Source organism: Parambassis ranga, chromosome 2 (assembly GCF_900634625.1).
Source record: "Parambassis ranga chromosome 2, fParRan2.1, whole genome shotgun sequence".
Lineage (NCBI taxonomy): Eukaryota > Metazoa > Chordata > Actinopteri > Ambassidae > Parambassis > Parambassis ranga.
Genome location: NC_041023.1, coordinates 30334963 through 30349813, shown reverse-complemented (window position 1 = coordinate 30349813; position 14851 = coordinate 30334963). Strand labels below are relative to the sequence as shown.

Here is a 14851-nt window from a genome sequence, read left to right as displayed (position 1 = left end):
GCACCACTCTGTTAACTCTTTAACTGTACTACTGATTTCGGACTTACATTCCAGCTGCTGTAACCTCGAGCCCCAGCAGACAGATGCTGGAATTAAAATAAAGGAATAAATGAAATATGCTCAAATTCAATTTGATGCACCGTGAGTCACACAACTGGAAATATGCAAGGAAAATAATTACTTTTTGTGCCTCCTTAAACCGATTTCTTCCACCTGGTGCACCTGGCATATATGCCTAAAATATAAAAATTATTATTACTGCATGTATGTATGTATATATTCTACTAACTCAGGTTAAACCTACCATGGAGTCAGATGGGGAGATGTGTCTTTTCAGCCTGATTTGAAGCACCTGTTGAGTGCACCACAACTTTCCATAAGCAAATTTAACACAGTCAATACCGATGTGTGCAAATTGTCCAAAGGAAGACACAGACAGAACTTCAGAATGTTTTTTTGTTTGTTTTACTGAAGCATACATGCACAGAGAGGTTAAACAGAGGCAGTGTAATAACAAGTAAATTTCACCAGTGAAAAGAGTGTTTTTTCAGACTACATAGTTGCTTATAGTACTACTAAATTCAAAATAATATGATTGGTATTGAAAATTTTTGATGAAGTTTAAAAAAAAACAAAAAACATTTTTGTCCATGTTTTAATAAATAAAAATTCATCTTGTTTGAAAATTCAATATTGATGTATTAGTTACAAAGAAGTACTTGCAATAAATAAATTAGGAGCTCCAAAAGGTAAGGAAATAAGTGAAGAAACAAACTAAAGAAGAGGACACAACTTTAAGATCTTAGTGGTGCCTGATTTTTGCAGATTGTGTGGAAAGAAGTCCCCCCTCATGAAACGTTGGTCAGGTTCAGGGTTCCTCACCAGAGAAAACGGTTCACAGTTTATTCACACTCTCCATTGTAGTGCTTTCTTATGAATGAATAAGACTCTATAGTCTCAGTCTCTTGGGAATTAAGAGATTTCCTGTTTAAAAAAAAAACAACGAGAGGGAGAGAAAGTATTAAAACTCTCTGGAAGTTTATTTCTCAGTAAAATCATTGCTGTCTTGGCTGCAGTTTTTCAGCTCATTCAGACAAGCTTTAGAGAAATCATGCTAAAAGCATGCTGTTCTGTCTCATGCTTATTCTTTGCCAATCCATTTACAATCTGTTTGCAATCATATGCACTGCTTTGCACTGGTGAAACTTTCAGAAGAGAAGGTCTTAGTATGATTTATTCATTAAATGCTAAAGTGAAGCCCATCCTTCATTTTATTCAAGCTCTTGTCAATCATGCCCATGTGTTAAATAAGAGTTTGCATTCCAAGGCATGCAAGGATCTGCAGAGACATTCAGTGAAGTGTTAGACGTGTATAAGTTTTAAAATCTCTACCTTATCTGGTGCCTCTGTCGTGTCAGGTGGGGTAGGCAGCAACACGTCGTCCTGGTCAAAATAACAGAAGAAGGTAGAAGGTCAGAGAACATGTAAATAATGTAAATACACTTACAAAAAAATCAAAGGTTATCTTTTCCACATGATATCTCTTGGACATATTTGAATAAACATGGCCATTATAGAACAGAGGGGCAGACTCTGACAGTTGTTTGTGGTTTTTTGTTTGCACCCACACGTGATGTGTAGACTCACCTGTGCATCTGTTTCTTTGTGCATCAGAGGACTGCTGGAGATTTCTAACTGAGCAGGACTGTGTGTGTGTGCCTCCTACACAGATAAAAACACACACACACACATGAACATTATTATTCTTCAGGTACAACAGTGCAGCACGTAGCTGAGCTCAGCTGTCTTTGTTGGCCTTCTATCAGCATACACTCCTGCTACCAGTGATTGAGTTTTTGTTATCATCTGAGCTGCATAATTATAAATGCTTACCGGTACCTTTATATCCACGGGATGGGGGGATTCATCTGTTTGGACTTCAAGCTGCATATGATTATAAAACACATTTTGCATTAAGACTGAGTCCTCACATTTATACAGGTGAAATGAGATGAGAGCGTTCTGTTCGAAGCAAGTGTACCTGTCCTTTCTCTCCCCTCTCCTGAGTGATGAGTGGGTCATCTGTGGAAACTTCTTCTTCCTGTTTCACAATTTAAAAAAAAAGACCCATCATAACTTTTAAACACTCAAACCCACAGCAGAGCAGATGCAGTGGGCTGTAATGGCAAACTAATTTAGTCTCAATAATTAAATTCAGGTAGTGGGTGTGTCATTAATCAACTCTCTGTAGCATTTATGTGGGCACAGATAAATTACATTTTCTGGAGATGCTGCTATAAAGAACACACACATATATGCACACCAGGGGGACTGGATCATGAGTTTGATGGGGCTGTTAACAAGAAGGCACTCGCAATGCTCTGAATTTGTTACAACCGTCACTTTAAAACAAAGTTTCCCGCAGAGCATGAATGAGTCATTTACTGCAGCAGCTGCCTACCTCATATTCATAACTGTATTCTTCACCAGTATAAAACTCTTCCTCTTCCTCCTGCTTTGCTTCATCACTTGTCTTAACAAAGAAAGAAATGATGGTTATTATAGGAAGATACTGTTAAGAGCACCATCATCATCTGTGTGAAAGACTGGAAGCCATCGACTACAAAGCAACCAATTTGTTGTCTTTATAATAAGAAGAAACACATGCCAGTTAGTCACGTGTGTTAAATTTATAACTACTAAATTTGAGCAACAAAGCGATTATTTCTAATAATGCCTTATTATTATTAGTGCTTGTTTAACTTTAGGGTTATGTGGAGTTACGTTCAGTTTAAACCCTGTTAAGGACATTTACCAGGCGTTGTCTCTGCCTCTTATGTCGTCCTTTATTTCCTTTGCCCTGGTTAAGAAGTTCACAGTCAGAGAGAGAGAAGAGATAAAAGTTTCTCATGCTTCAGATGATCAGGTATGCCTGATACGTTTAGAGAGATAATTAAAGACAGAGATAAGTAGTTAATGATTATCAAATATATTTAAAAAAATAACATAAGATCAGATGATTAGGAGCCTTTACTGTTTACAGTAAGACAGTTTAGAACTATGTATAAGTATAGGACCACACCACAGGCTCTGCATGTTTCAGCCGATTTCTTACATACAACTGATGTATACATTACTGAGACCATTGAGGAGGCATTACTAGGCCGTAGAGTACAGAATGTTATGACGCAGAGTACAGTACAATAATCAGTAACATCGTGCAGTCACAGTGTTTTTAGGTCATCTCACTAAGATGATTGACAATGATTTGTATGGCAAACATAGCCGCATTCACGCAAACCTAATGGCCTGTTTTTTACCTAGCAAAGTGCATTACTTGTAGTAATACAATGCATTTCTGCTAACAGGACTTCACAAATCCTTAACATTGATCTCTATGCATTTAAAAAAGCTAAAACATGAAACTGGAGTGTGGTCCTTTAACAACATATTTATTGTAAACTGATCAAGTGGTATTATTTGTGTTATATTTGGTTATATAAAGTCATCAATAAAGCAGCCATGGTAGCTTTACTTTCCCACGCTCCCTGTTCTTCTTCTTTGGTCCTAAACTCTTCTTCACTGAGTCTTCCTGAGTGAGGAGAACGGTCTCCATCACAGTTTCAGGTAAGCCTGAAACCGTCTGACACACAAATTACATTTTCAGCATTAAATTAGCATTTAGTGTAGTGTTTAGGTTTTATTTATTTTAACATTACATGAACAGGTTAATCACAATTTATTAATACAATTTTATAATACTTGTTTCTGTATATTAAATAATCCATTAAAATAAATAATTGATCACATTGTTTATATGTTTGTTGTATATTAAGATGAAAGGTGAAAAAATATAATATACACTGAAATATTCATGTTTTGTGTCATCCTCACCTTCTTAGATGTGGTGTAATTGAAAGTAGAATTGACTATAGTCAGATTAATTTTGAGTGGAGACACTTCATCGCTCTCCATGTGGACCCTCTCCTTCCCAGTGGAACCTTTTAGCTTTGTCTTAATCCCGTCAAGCTCCTGCTCTCCATTCAGTGTGGTGGTGACGGTCCATAACGTAGGGCCCTCAGCCGTTTCTTTTAAAGGGTCCTTCAGATCAAAAGACACAATCAGGGGCAGAAATTAGGCTGTAAAAGCGTGCTGAGAACACAGTAGGTGAAAACATGTGAAATGACAGAGATTTCCCTTGATTTCTGTATTGGCTCATACAACAGACAGACACACACATACACAGAGAACCAGATGACAGAGACAAATGCTCATATAATTTTAGCAGTATTCTGCCATGCTAAACAGAGAAGACAATACCCAAAAACATCCTGAAGTCAAGTTTATTTATCTTGGAAACAGTTTTACTAATTTGCTGATTTAACTCCAAGGAGTTTTGCTGCCCACACCTAGATGTAATTATCTGCTATCTGACTGGTCTCACTTGGGCATGATTTCATCATACAGGTTGACCTTTTTCTTAAGCTATAGATGGTGGTTAAGGCTACTTACAATTGTCAAAGATTCAGGATGCTGGTCACCTAAATCAGGGTTCTCAATGGTGTCAATCTCTGACAGAGGCTGGCTGGTGAGGTCAAATTTCAGAGAACTCTGTTAAGACAACACAAACATAAAATGACAATCATTTTTTAGATTATTATTACCCATTTTTTAAAAAAAGAATTAGGACCTATAAAATACCAAAGCAGATGATGATTTAACATTTTTTCTGCAGACAGTATTGTTTGATAAGATGTATTATAACCCCATGAGAGAACACACATGCAGTTTTCTCTGGAGAAAACATACTGTGTACTCTGTGATGACGTTGGAGGTGTGAGTTCCTGTGTTTTCTTTTGTTTTCTTAGAGGCGCTGAGGACATGAAGCAGCTCCTCTATGCCATCCTGCAGCAACCTGTCAATCAAAGCCTTCAGCAAAGGCAGCTGAGGAAAGAAACACCCAACAATATTAGACTTTTACTATAACAACAAAAAATGTGTGTATGTATACACGGTCATGCTCAGAGCTCACCCTTATGCCATAGACTTCAAACATCATTTCAATGTCCTAAATGTGGAGGAAAGAAATGTTGTTCAAAGACTTATTGTTGTAATAATGTAACCTGGCTAGATGTATGTATTATCATAGCCTGCATCAACCTTCATCTCCAAAGACTTTCCAGGAACTCCAGTTTCACCCTGTAGAAACATGAAAGTAACGACAATAAAAACAATGCAACATCCATTTCCATGTTTTTGAGGGATATATCTCATCATCCCCTTACCTTCTCTCCTTTTGAGCCTCTTTCACCTTTATCACCCTGCAACAAAAATAAAGATAAATCAGCCTCCAAGCACATATTAGTGTTTGTTTTGTTTTTGACTCACTTCAACATGAACACAATTATTGAGCACTATTATCTTACCTTCATTCCGGGTGAACCCTAAACACACAGAAACAGAGCAGCAAGACATTTGAACATGCATCTACAATGCATGACATCATGCTCACTATATCAGTGTGCAGCCCACATCAAAAAGCACTACACTCATCATCGCTCAGTGATGACTCAATTTCATGCAGGCGACATATCAAATATGCCATGCAACCGCTAAAATGACGTGCTGTTATCTGTGAGTGTGCAGAAACATGCTGAGTTTCCAACTCACCGTGGCTCCCGGGGGGCCCATAGGGATTGGAAACGCTTCTCGGATCTCGTCAATGGTGGCGCCCTGAAAATGCGTCCAAGTAGTGAGAGGAAATTGTGTTTTTTTCTGAATGGAATTGAGCCAAACTGAAGGTTCACACAGAGATAGGAAATCTGCTTTTCTGAACAAATCTATAAAAACGCAGGTTTATTTTTACCTCAGCAGTGACAAGCACTTGCCTACCAGGCAAACCTGGAGGTCCAGGTTCACCCTTGCTGCCATCTTTACCCTGTGAACAAACAGTCAAGGCTAAGTTGCAATCTTATTATTACTCTTGAAGACATTTTTAATTCTTTTAAAACCACTTACATTTGCACCTGCACCGCCCTTATCCCCCTGAAATAAACATGTATGTAAGCACACACATTAAAAAAGAGCTTCAAAAAAGTTTTAGATGGTTGCAAAAAAAAGTTCCAACCTTTTTGCCATCATCTCCTTTGGGTCCTCTCTCTCCCTGTGAAAAAAACAACAATATTTCCAAAACCCAAGAGAAGGAAAAGTCCAAATAATGTAATAGAAGTATATCCACAGGATCACACAGCATAGTGGTGTAATTGTACCAAAAATGCTCCTCACATCTTTTCCTGGCAGGCCCCTCTTCCCATCAATGCCAGGTCTCCCCTGCAGAGAGGAGGAAATACATCAACTATAATCTCTGCAGACACGTTCAGATGATTATGGTGGAAAAAAAACATGTGGCCCCTGCTAATTACACACCTGAAGCAAAAATATATTTTGTTAAATTGGCTTCAATGTAGGCTTCAAACTGTCACATTAAAAACGTATAAAAGATGGATAGTGATGCTTCAGCCAGCTGTGTTACCAGTAGTGGTACTCACAGGAGTTCCTGGTAAGCCGGGCATTCCAGCAATCCCGACTCGACCCGGGTCGCCTTTTTCTCCTCGCTGTTCACAAACAGACATTTTCATAAGGGAAAAATGTGGAGAGATTTGAGTTTGTTCAAAGACATCATCACACCCTTGATCCTCAGTTTGTTTCCCACTCAAAAACATCTAAACTGGCTGGGTCCACAGGATGAGTTCTCTGAGACCCAGTATATATTCTGAGTGTGTGGTTAAAGACGTATTTTGTCAACCACAAACAAACAAATAAATAAACTGATGAACTCACCGGTCCAAGCTCTCCTTTCTGCCCCTGCTCACCCTGCAGTTATTATAAAACATTCTGTGAGTACACTCATATCAGAAGTAATCAAAGTAATTTATGGGTGTATTTTAATACTGTTTCAATAAACTCTTATTTAATATACAAGTAACACTGTATGAATTTAAATAACCTTCATTCCTGGTAACCCATCAAGTCCATCTCTACCAGAACCACCCTGAAAAGCCACATATTTCATATTTAAACACATATTGTATAACAGTATATTAATTTAAACATATTATACACAAACCAGAGATGATCCTGGTAGTCCAGGCTTCCCCTCTGGACCCTGGACAGACAGAGAAATACTTGAATAATAATTATCTTTACTCCCTATATTTCATGTGATACTGCACCTGGTGTCATGGTAGTCCTGATCATCTTGCACTACATGTTTATTTGTGACAGGTGAAAGACTCACCCTTGGCCCAGGTAGGCCAGTTTCGCCTCTCAACCCAGGCTGACCAGGCTCTCCTGGCTCACCCTGAAGGTAAGCAAATAAAAAAATGAATTAATTCATAAGACAAGATGAGACTAAGAGGATGATGTGCTTTAATGTTACCTTAATCACCCTGGTCAGTATGTTGTTGTCTGCAATAATCTGATAGGATAGAGTCAGAAATCCAAAGTTAACTCACAGACCAACATCAACTTTCAGCTGATTGGCGACAGACATGAGGTCTTAGGGGAGACTGTTGTTGCATCAAATGTTTCTGTCAAACATGGTTGAACTGATGACGACTTGTCAAAAAATGATAAGAGAGATTTGTTTACTTGTGTTCCCGGAGGCCCAGGTTTTCCCTTTGTGATGAGGGCAGCGTGATCAAGAGGAGACAAAACAGTTAAAATTGAAGGCGTCACACTGCTAAACATAGTCCGCATTTGCAACACAAAAGGGAAAAAAAAAATAAAGGAGCGCTCAAGGGTGGCACACACAAAAAAGTTAATTACTCTACATATCACAGCAGAAATCGTGAAGTCACAGGAGGATAGCAGATTGTGAGGACGGTGACAGAGAAGAATGTGGTCAATGAACATGATCATCAGTGAGACTGGAACATACCGGCTCTCCTTTTTCACCCTTGTTTCCGTCAGTACCCTTTTAAAAAGGAAAAAATGAAGTTTTGTGAAAGCATTGCAATTAAATCAGAATTATTGTAGTTACTTATATTTATAGCCACACTACATAACAAATGGATTAACAGAATGGTAAAGACATCTTCAGGTTTATTTTAATCTTGACTTACAGACAGGCCGGGTTTCCCCCCGTCACCTTTTTCTCCAGGGTCCCCTGGTCGTCCTGGTAACCCTAGAGGACCCTGATGCACAACAAGAAAGGAATTAAAAGGTTTAATCTTTTTGCAATCAGAGCCCCAAATTTTTTCATCATCATTTTTTTCAGCTTCAAAAGAAATACCCTGATTCCCCTGTCGCCGGGTTCTCCAGGTGGCCCTTGATCACCCTGTGAAAGAGAAAAATAAAATATTTTATTGGCTAAAGCCTCACACACACCATGAAAAAGGTTTTTAAGTTCAAATCATGTTTAACTGTACCTTCATCCCTGGGTCACCTTTAACTCCAGATATACCCTACACACACACACACAAAGAACAGTCAACAAGTATTACATATATAAATATTTACCCAGGCACAACTCATCATTTTTCTGTGCTCCAGCTGAAATGAATTCTTTTATCTGTACACGCTCTACTCTTCTTCTCCTTCTTCTGCATAAACAACAGGCAATAGAATCATTGCTGCAACAACCACTCAGGATTTACTTACATCTTTACCTCTTAATCCTGGTTCTCCAGGATTGCCACGTAAGCCAATATTCCCTTTTTCACCTTTAGAGCCGTCATGCCCCTGAACAAAGACAGAAATCATCATCCTGTACAGAAGCATTAACAGTAATTGTAGTTATTATAATGAATGGTTTTAGTAAAATTTCAACAGAATGTACAACATATGTGTTGAATTTTTAAAGAGTGAGGTGTCAGGTGAGGATGTAAATATACACAGTGACCTTTCCACCCTGGATGTGAATCCTTTATTTAATTAAATTGCCAAATTATATATTGTATATATACACTTGTCTGAACAGGGGAAAACACAACAAGACTCACATACATACATGTATGATTTGATAGCATTAGCTTATTTAGAATCAAATGCTAGCATTCACAGTCAGCATTGTTCTTTTAGCATTCAACTTTACCAATGGAAAAATGTTTGCCTCAAAAGCTGCTAAATGTTTCACTATAAACACGATATTGAGACCTCCTTCATCTGCATGCTGTTGGCTGTTTGGATCATACAGGGATGTTTTAAAGTGTTTTTGTTCTAAACAGCCACATGCCTGCTGTTACAAGAAATGAGGTTGTGGAAAACACAGAGAGAGAATCAAAACAAAAAAAAGTGAATAAACATGAAAGATGCTGAAGAAAGCCCGGCAGAGGGGCACTGCAAAGTGATGGCTGCAGGTTCCTTGTGGCTGCTTTCCATGACTAACATTAAAGCATAAAGCCAGTTTCACTTACCTTCGGTCCTGGTTTTCCAGATAACCCAACGTTTCCCTAAGAATGAAAAAAAAGCATCATAACAACGATCAGCAGGTGCTTAAGTATCACAGGGTGACAGTAAACTTAAAGCAATAAGTGACTCACCCTCTCGCCATTTTCTCCTTTTGGCCCTTGCTGTCCTGGAATCCCGAAGCCAGGACTGCCCTGTACATCAGAACAAACCAATATTACATCTAATCCTTGTGCAATTAATGTCTGATGTTTGGACATTTGGACAGTATTCCTCTCTATTAACCTTGTCTCCTTTGTCTCCTTGTTCTCCTTTTATTCCCTGAGGGCCCATGGGACCAACTGGACCGACGTCCCCCTGACAAACAGAAAATATGAACACAAACATATCAATCAACACAAGTCTGATCAGCTAAACTGAACATTTCTCAACAGGACCCTGCGGACTGAAATTAAAGAGGTCCTGTTCAATGGAGCATTCGGAAGCTAACCGCAAAAGCTAATAAAGAGAAAATCTTAATTGTGTTTGATAAGCAGACCCAGAGGACAGAGTGTGAGTGTGCGAGAACACCCGGAACAATTAATTACCAATGTTTTCATGGAATAAAACATCAAGAGAATCATTCCCTTCTGGCTGACTGACTTATATTAGGCCAGAAAAGATAAATACATGCAAACAGCTCAGATGTACATGTGTGCTAATTCAAAAAGGTGCAGCAGCCACACGTACACTGCTTTTCCCTTAAATCTGTAGCCAGGCAGCAGAAGTTTTAATTACAAGACGTAATTTTATAAATATATTGTGACCTACATGGACCTACTTTAACCAGCGGGGGAAGATTTTGGTGGTTAGGTGTGAGACATTTCTGTATTTCTATTTTTGCTCATATAATAAAGTGGGTGGTGATTTTAGAAAAATCACCAGTCAATCAAAATAATCAAACCACCACAGAAGCTGATCTATTTTACCGCTTGCCACGTGGTGGGATTTGGTCATGAAAGTTAAAAAATTTTAAAATTAATTAAAAATGTGTTTTCAAATGGATTAACTGTGGACTTACCCTGGCACCCTTTTTTCCTGTTGGACCAATAATCTTTTGTGGGAAAAAAAGACAGAAATGAGAAAGTTCTAATTATGGACGTGCTTTTTAAAAAATGGAAATAGGTGTTTTCTTACACCCTTGGCAGGATCTCCAGGAACTCCTCTTGGACCTTCATCTCCTTTTAACCCCATCGGCCCCGTCAATCCCTACAAGTGAGGGAAACATTTTGTTTGTGTATCTTTAAAATGGACCATTTTTAAATAAAAATTTCAACTGGGATAATGACTGTAATAAACATCATTTGTGGGAATCTCTTCCAAAGGATTTCACTGCCTCAAATTAAAAATCACTGAAGCAGAAAAAAAAATGGGCCGCGTTTGCACAAAGATGCCCAGTGAGGTTTGACAATTTGGATCATGATCGCATGTAATCACAACCATTGCTGATGGAGCCCAGAATAAATGGACTTCCTCACGTGTTCATTTATCAGTCTACATGTCTGTTTGTGCACCACGCTCTCCTCCAGGTGTGTTTTTAGAGCTGGTCTGAATTTAAGGAAGTAATTATGATTATGTTATGTTTCAGTGTTCAGGCAGTGTGTAAACAGAATATATGGATTGATAAAATGTGTATACACTGTCATTATTGTTAAGCCACATTTTAAAAGATGTAATTGTCTCTCACTGTGGGTCCTTGTGGTCCTATTGGTCCCATCTCTCCTTGTTCTCCCTAAGAAAAATAAAATCCTTAATTTCACACAGAAAATTTCATGCATGAATTATTTTTTAAACTGTATAAATAAACTGAATAAACTATTTTTCTCTTTTATCCTATTAACCAGTGAATGTTTTCCCTTAATAAAAAAGAGTGACTCATAGGAAGAACTCACCTTGTCCCCTTGCTCTCCTTTAAATCCCTTTTTCCCCTGCAGGTAAAAATGACTTGTTTTGAATCTTTTCATCACTGATTCTTACACAGTGTTCATCCTTAGTTACAGTTGCAGAATGAATTCACATGGATCTGAGTTTAAAACATGCAGTCAGTCAGTGTTTGCTATTGAATTGGAGATGAGGATGAAGTGCACACCCGAGGTCCGATGATTCCCTGGATGCCCTGCTCTCCACGCTCACCCTTTAAAAACAGATTGAACAAAATTATTATCCTGCAAGCAAAAAGATTTGAGTGAACTTTATGTTAAGAGTTTTGGTACCTTCGGGCCAAGAGGTCCTGTTAAGCCAACATTTCCCTTCAAGATAAAAGTTCAGAGAGTGAAACACAGAAGCTTGAGTTTTTTTTTCTTGTGATTGTGTGCTGTGATTGCACCTTCTCTCCTGGCTCTCCACGAGGACCTTCAATACCTTGTATCCCAATTCCATCTTCACCCTGCACAAAAAATTAAACTTTTGTCTTCATTTTGTGTTTGACATTCAAAAACTTTTTTTTTTTCGTGGGTCAGGCAAAATTAGAAGCACTTTTTACCTTCACTCCTTTCTGACCGGGTAATCCTGGAACTCCATCAATGCCAATAGGACCAGGCAAACCAGCAATACCCTACACAGAAACAAGCCACAGAAACACATGAAAACATGCTGACTGTCCTTTATCACTTTTCACTTTTCACTGTACTCACATCTTTTCCTGGCTCTCCTTTGTCCCCCTTTACACCTGGCTTTCCACGTAAACCCTGTCAAAAATGGATAAAAAACATTATTTGTAATAAAAGTATGTGTGTTATATGAATTGATAATCCATATGCAAGTTCACACCACTATCCTTGTTAACTCCATAACATCTCAGAGACAAATTAAGATATTTGTACTTGTCATCTGTCATTGACTGAACTCAAAGTAAATGTACAAGTGTATCATTCCATTAATAAAATTGAATAAAGGGAGAGAATTCATGCTTACTTTTGCTCCAGGTTCTCCAGGATCTCCCTACAAACAGTGAAAGCAGCTCTATTAGACTCAAACCACATTATACTTCATAATACTGCAATTTGTCTTAACAGTATATGATGTCATACAAAGATATGACAAGTATGAAACATAACAAACACAAGAGCTGATCTGTCTGAATTACCTTGACAGATATTCCTGGTGACCCTGGTGGTCCCGGCTGGCCAGGCAGACCTGGAGCTCCATTGACTCCAGGTACACCAGGAGGTCCCTGAGGTCCCTGTAACATGTAAACATGTGACATTTGAGTTGTTCTAAAGTTCATTTAAATGCTCTTAATCTGTTTTTTTAAAGTGCTTACTGAGGATCCCGGCTCTCCTTTACGTCCAGGTACGAAATTTGCATCCGTGCCTGCTATAACATATCCCGGCTCTCCCTGCAAACATAAATAAATTCGAGGTTGGACACACAAAGTTCAAAATTGGGCAGAAAGCAACCAAATGGAATGCATGCACTTACTCTTTCTCCTCTCTGTCCTTTTGGACCAGTCAGCCCAGGAAGACCCTGCCACAGAGATATGAAAAGTAATAATTATCATAATTAAGGCAAAAACTTTCTTCCTTGAATAAAGGTGGTTTGGAGAATCTATAGTGAAAAAGTATTTCAGCTAACAATGTAATTTTGATCTCACCATGTCACCTGGAACACCTGGTGGGCCCTGAAAAAAGCAAAGTAATATTATTTTCATGTTCAGATCAAGTCAGTGTGGAGTTTTTATTGTCTCTGAATTCAGTTACCCGCTGGCCAGCAGAACCCGGGGGTCCAGTTCTTCCTGGTCTCCCTGGCAACCCAGGAACACCATCTGTTCCTGGAGGTCCCTGTCAAATTATGGCACAAGAGTCAGTCTGGAAAATTAAATAAGAGGTGTACCGATCAAAGCCATACTCACACACCTACTGCACCGTTATGAGATTAGATGGATTAGCTAGAATAACACATCTGAAGATTGCTTTTATTACATATTGCAGCCTGAACATGGACCTTTTTTAAAAAAACAGTGAGAATACTGATATGATGTGTTGTTGTCTGTGCTGCACATTCAGCTATTTGTCAAAATAAAGTCCTAAAAATCAAAAAGTGATTACTGTGAAGTGTTGTTGTTTTTTTTTACCTTCTCTCCTCTCTCTCCTTTTGAAGATGTGAAAGGGTCAAACTGTCCAGGGCTTTGCCTGAATCTCTACATTAACAAATAATAACACTTTTAGTTAATAAGGAAGGAAAAGAAATGGACCACAGGGCAGAAATGTGTGGAATTAATTAAAAGTGCCCTGAAGGAAATAGTTAAAAACATACCAGACCTCCAAGGCCAAAACCATCTCCCTAAAAGAATGATTATGGAAATGAAATTAAAACTGTTTTACTAGAATTTTAAAATAACTTTGTATCAATTAACTCACTTTTTCCCCTTTCTGGCCCTGGGAAGACAGATAATTTAAATTGCTTATTAATACAATATTCATACAATGATTCATGATTTTGACTGAGTTTCTACACCAACCTTCACACACTGGTTGGGACAGGGACCCTGAGGCTTCAGCAGCTCCTCTGGGTCATCGGTTGGAGTGTCTAACTGAGCAAACTGAAAGTAAAAAGACTGATTAGCTGTTGAATATGGATAGTATAATTGGCTCTGATCACGTTCCCCTCTGCTCTGACATCAAAATGAAGTCAAGAACGGTGGCGTGTTTTCTCCTGTGTCCTGTCGAGTCTTTGTGTGAGGATGAAATGTAAATGTATAAACTATAATAGATCATATATTTTTGCCTTACCTCATCATGTAGTTCAAACTCAGCCAAGAGTTCCTCGCTGCAAATGGCTTTGATAAATTCTCTCTCTATGGAGGGGAAGTCCTCAAAAGTTGGTGAGTAGAAAATATTTTTGTAGCTGGTGGGAGCTGCAATTTTATTTAGCTCCTCCATGTCTGCATTAGAAACTCCAACAGCCAGGACACTAACCCCTACAGGGGGAGAGGAGACAGATTCAAAACACAAAACTTTTAATTAGCAGCATCCCTTTTTTACAGGCTTTGGGGAGATTTTCATAAGCACTGACCTAAAGCACGCGCAATTCTGGAGGGTTGCAGCACATTATCCTGGGCCCGGCCGTCTGTAATCAGAACCAGGACATGGGCCACGTCCTGCCTCATCCCCAAGGACTCCTGGAACAGTTCTTGCAGAACGTAGCTAATGCCTTTCCCTGGAGACATAAAGAAGTTTTAAGAGCAAATAAGTCATAAATTCTAGTGTACATAATTTACAATAATTTTAAAGGACCAGTATGTAGGATGCTCTTGTAGCTATATTAGAAATGGAGTATTCTTAATGCTGTTTTTATATGTGTACGATCATCACAGCTTGGGATTAAATCTTCATAAGAAGCAACTGTGACAGTATTGTTTTTAATTAATTAGCCTGTCCTTTTGAAATTAAAACATTAATATCTT

At 38.5% G+C, this 14851-nt stretch overlaps 1 protein-coding gene across 1 annotated transcript in view; it reads right to left on the bottom strand.

Moving 5' to 3' along the window:
* Nucleotides 1-14851, bottom strand: part of col7a1l (collagen type VII alpha 1-like) — a 47053-nt gene that overhangs the window by 15532 nt on the left and 16670 nt on the right. Inside the window, exons 24-81 of the mRNA XM_028419095.1 lie at nt 14461-14604; nt 14178-14365; nt 13907-13987; nt 13806-13823; nt 13702-13728; nt 13520-13585; nt 13146-13226; nt 13040-13066; nt 12868-12912; nt 12710-12784; nt 12533-12628; nt 12361-12387; nt 12081-12134; nt 11930-12001; nt 11774-11833; nt 11661-11696; nt 11537-11575; nt 11340-11375; nt 11135-11179; nt 10585-10656; nt 10469-10501; nt 9694-9765; nt 9543-9602; nt 9417-9452; nt 8662-8742; nt 8430-8465; nt 8294-8338; nt 8124-8195; nt 7940-7975; nt 7651-7677; nt 7439-7477; nt 7298-7360; nt 7127-7165; nt 7007-7051; nt 6841-6873; nt 6549-6614; nt 6286-6330; nt 6128-6163; nt 6019-6045; nt 5867-5938; nt 5671-5733; nt 5427-5444; nt 5286-5321; nt 5161-5199; nt 5033-5068; nt 4810-4944; nt 4513-4611; nt 3895-4101; nt 3536-3643; nt 2816-2860; nt 2462-2533; nt 2042-2101; nt 1900-1944; nt 1648-1722; nt 1393-1443; nt 305-352; nt 182-235; nt 48-86 (exon numbers count right to left, since the gene is read on the bottom strand). Of these exons, the coding sequence (XP_028274896.1) occupies nt 48-86; nt 182-235; nt 305-352; nt 1393-1443; nt 1648-1722; nt 1900-1944; nt 2042-2101; nt 2462-2533; nt 2816-2860; nt 3536-3643; nt 3895-4101; nt 4513-4611; nt 4810-4944; nt 5033-5068; nt 5161-5199; nt 5286-5321; nt 5427-5444; nt 5671-5733; nt 5867-5938; nt 6019-6045; nt 6128-6163; nt 6286-6330; nt 6549-6614; nt 6841-6873; nt 7007-7051; nt 7127-7165; nt 7298-7360; nt 7439-7477; nt 7651-7677; nt 7940-7975; nt 8124-8195; nt 8294-8338; nt 8430-8465; nt 8662-8742; nt 9417-9452; nt 9543-9602; nt 9694-9765; nt 10469-10501; nt 10585-10656; nt 11135-11179; nt 11340-11375; nt 11537-11575; nt 11661-11696; nt 11774-11833; nt 11930-12001; nt 12081-12134; nt 12361-12387; nt 12533-12628; nt 12710-12784; nt 12868-12912; nt 13040-13066; nt 13146-13226; nt 13520-13585; nt 13702-13728; nt 13806-13823; nt 13907-13987; nt 14178-14365; nt 14461-14604 (3482 nt within the window). The remainder of the gene's footprint in view (nt 1-47; nt 87-181; nt 236-304; nt 353-1392; nt 1444-1647; nt 1723-1899; nt 1945-2041; nt 2102-2461; nt 2534-2815; nt 2861-3535; nt 3644-3894; nt 4102-4512; nt 4612-4809; nt 4945-5032; nt 5069-5160; nt 5200-5285; nt 5322-5426; nt 5445-5670; nt 5734-5866; nt 5939-6018; nt 6046-6127; nt 6164-6285; nt 6331-6548; nt 6615-6840; nt 6874-7006; nt 7052-7126; nt 7166-7297; nt 7361-7438; nt 7478-7650; nt 7678-7939; nt 7976-8123; nt 8196-8293; nt 8339-8429; nt 8466-8661; nt 8743-9416; nt 9453-9542; nt 9603-9693; nt 9766-10468; nt 10502-10584; nt 10657-11134; nt 11180-11339; nt 11376-11536; nt 11576-11660; nt 11697-11773; nt 11834-11929; nt 12002-12080; nt 12135-12360; nt 12388-12532; nt 12629-12709; nt 12785-12867; nt 12913-13039; nt 13067-13145; nt 13227-13519; nt 13586-13701; nt 13729-13805; nt 13824-13906; nt 13988-14177; nt 14366-14460; nt 14605-14851) is intronic.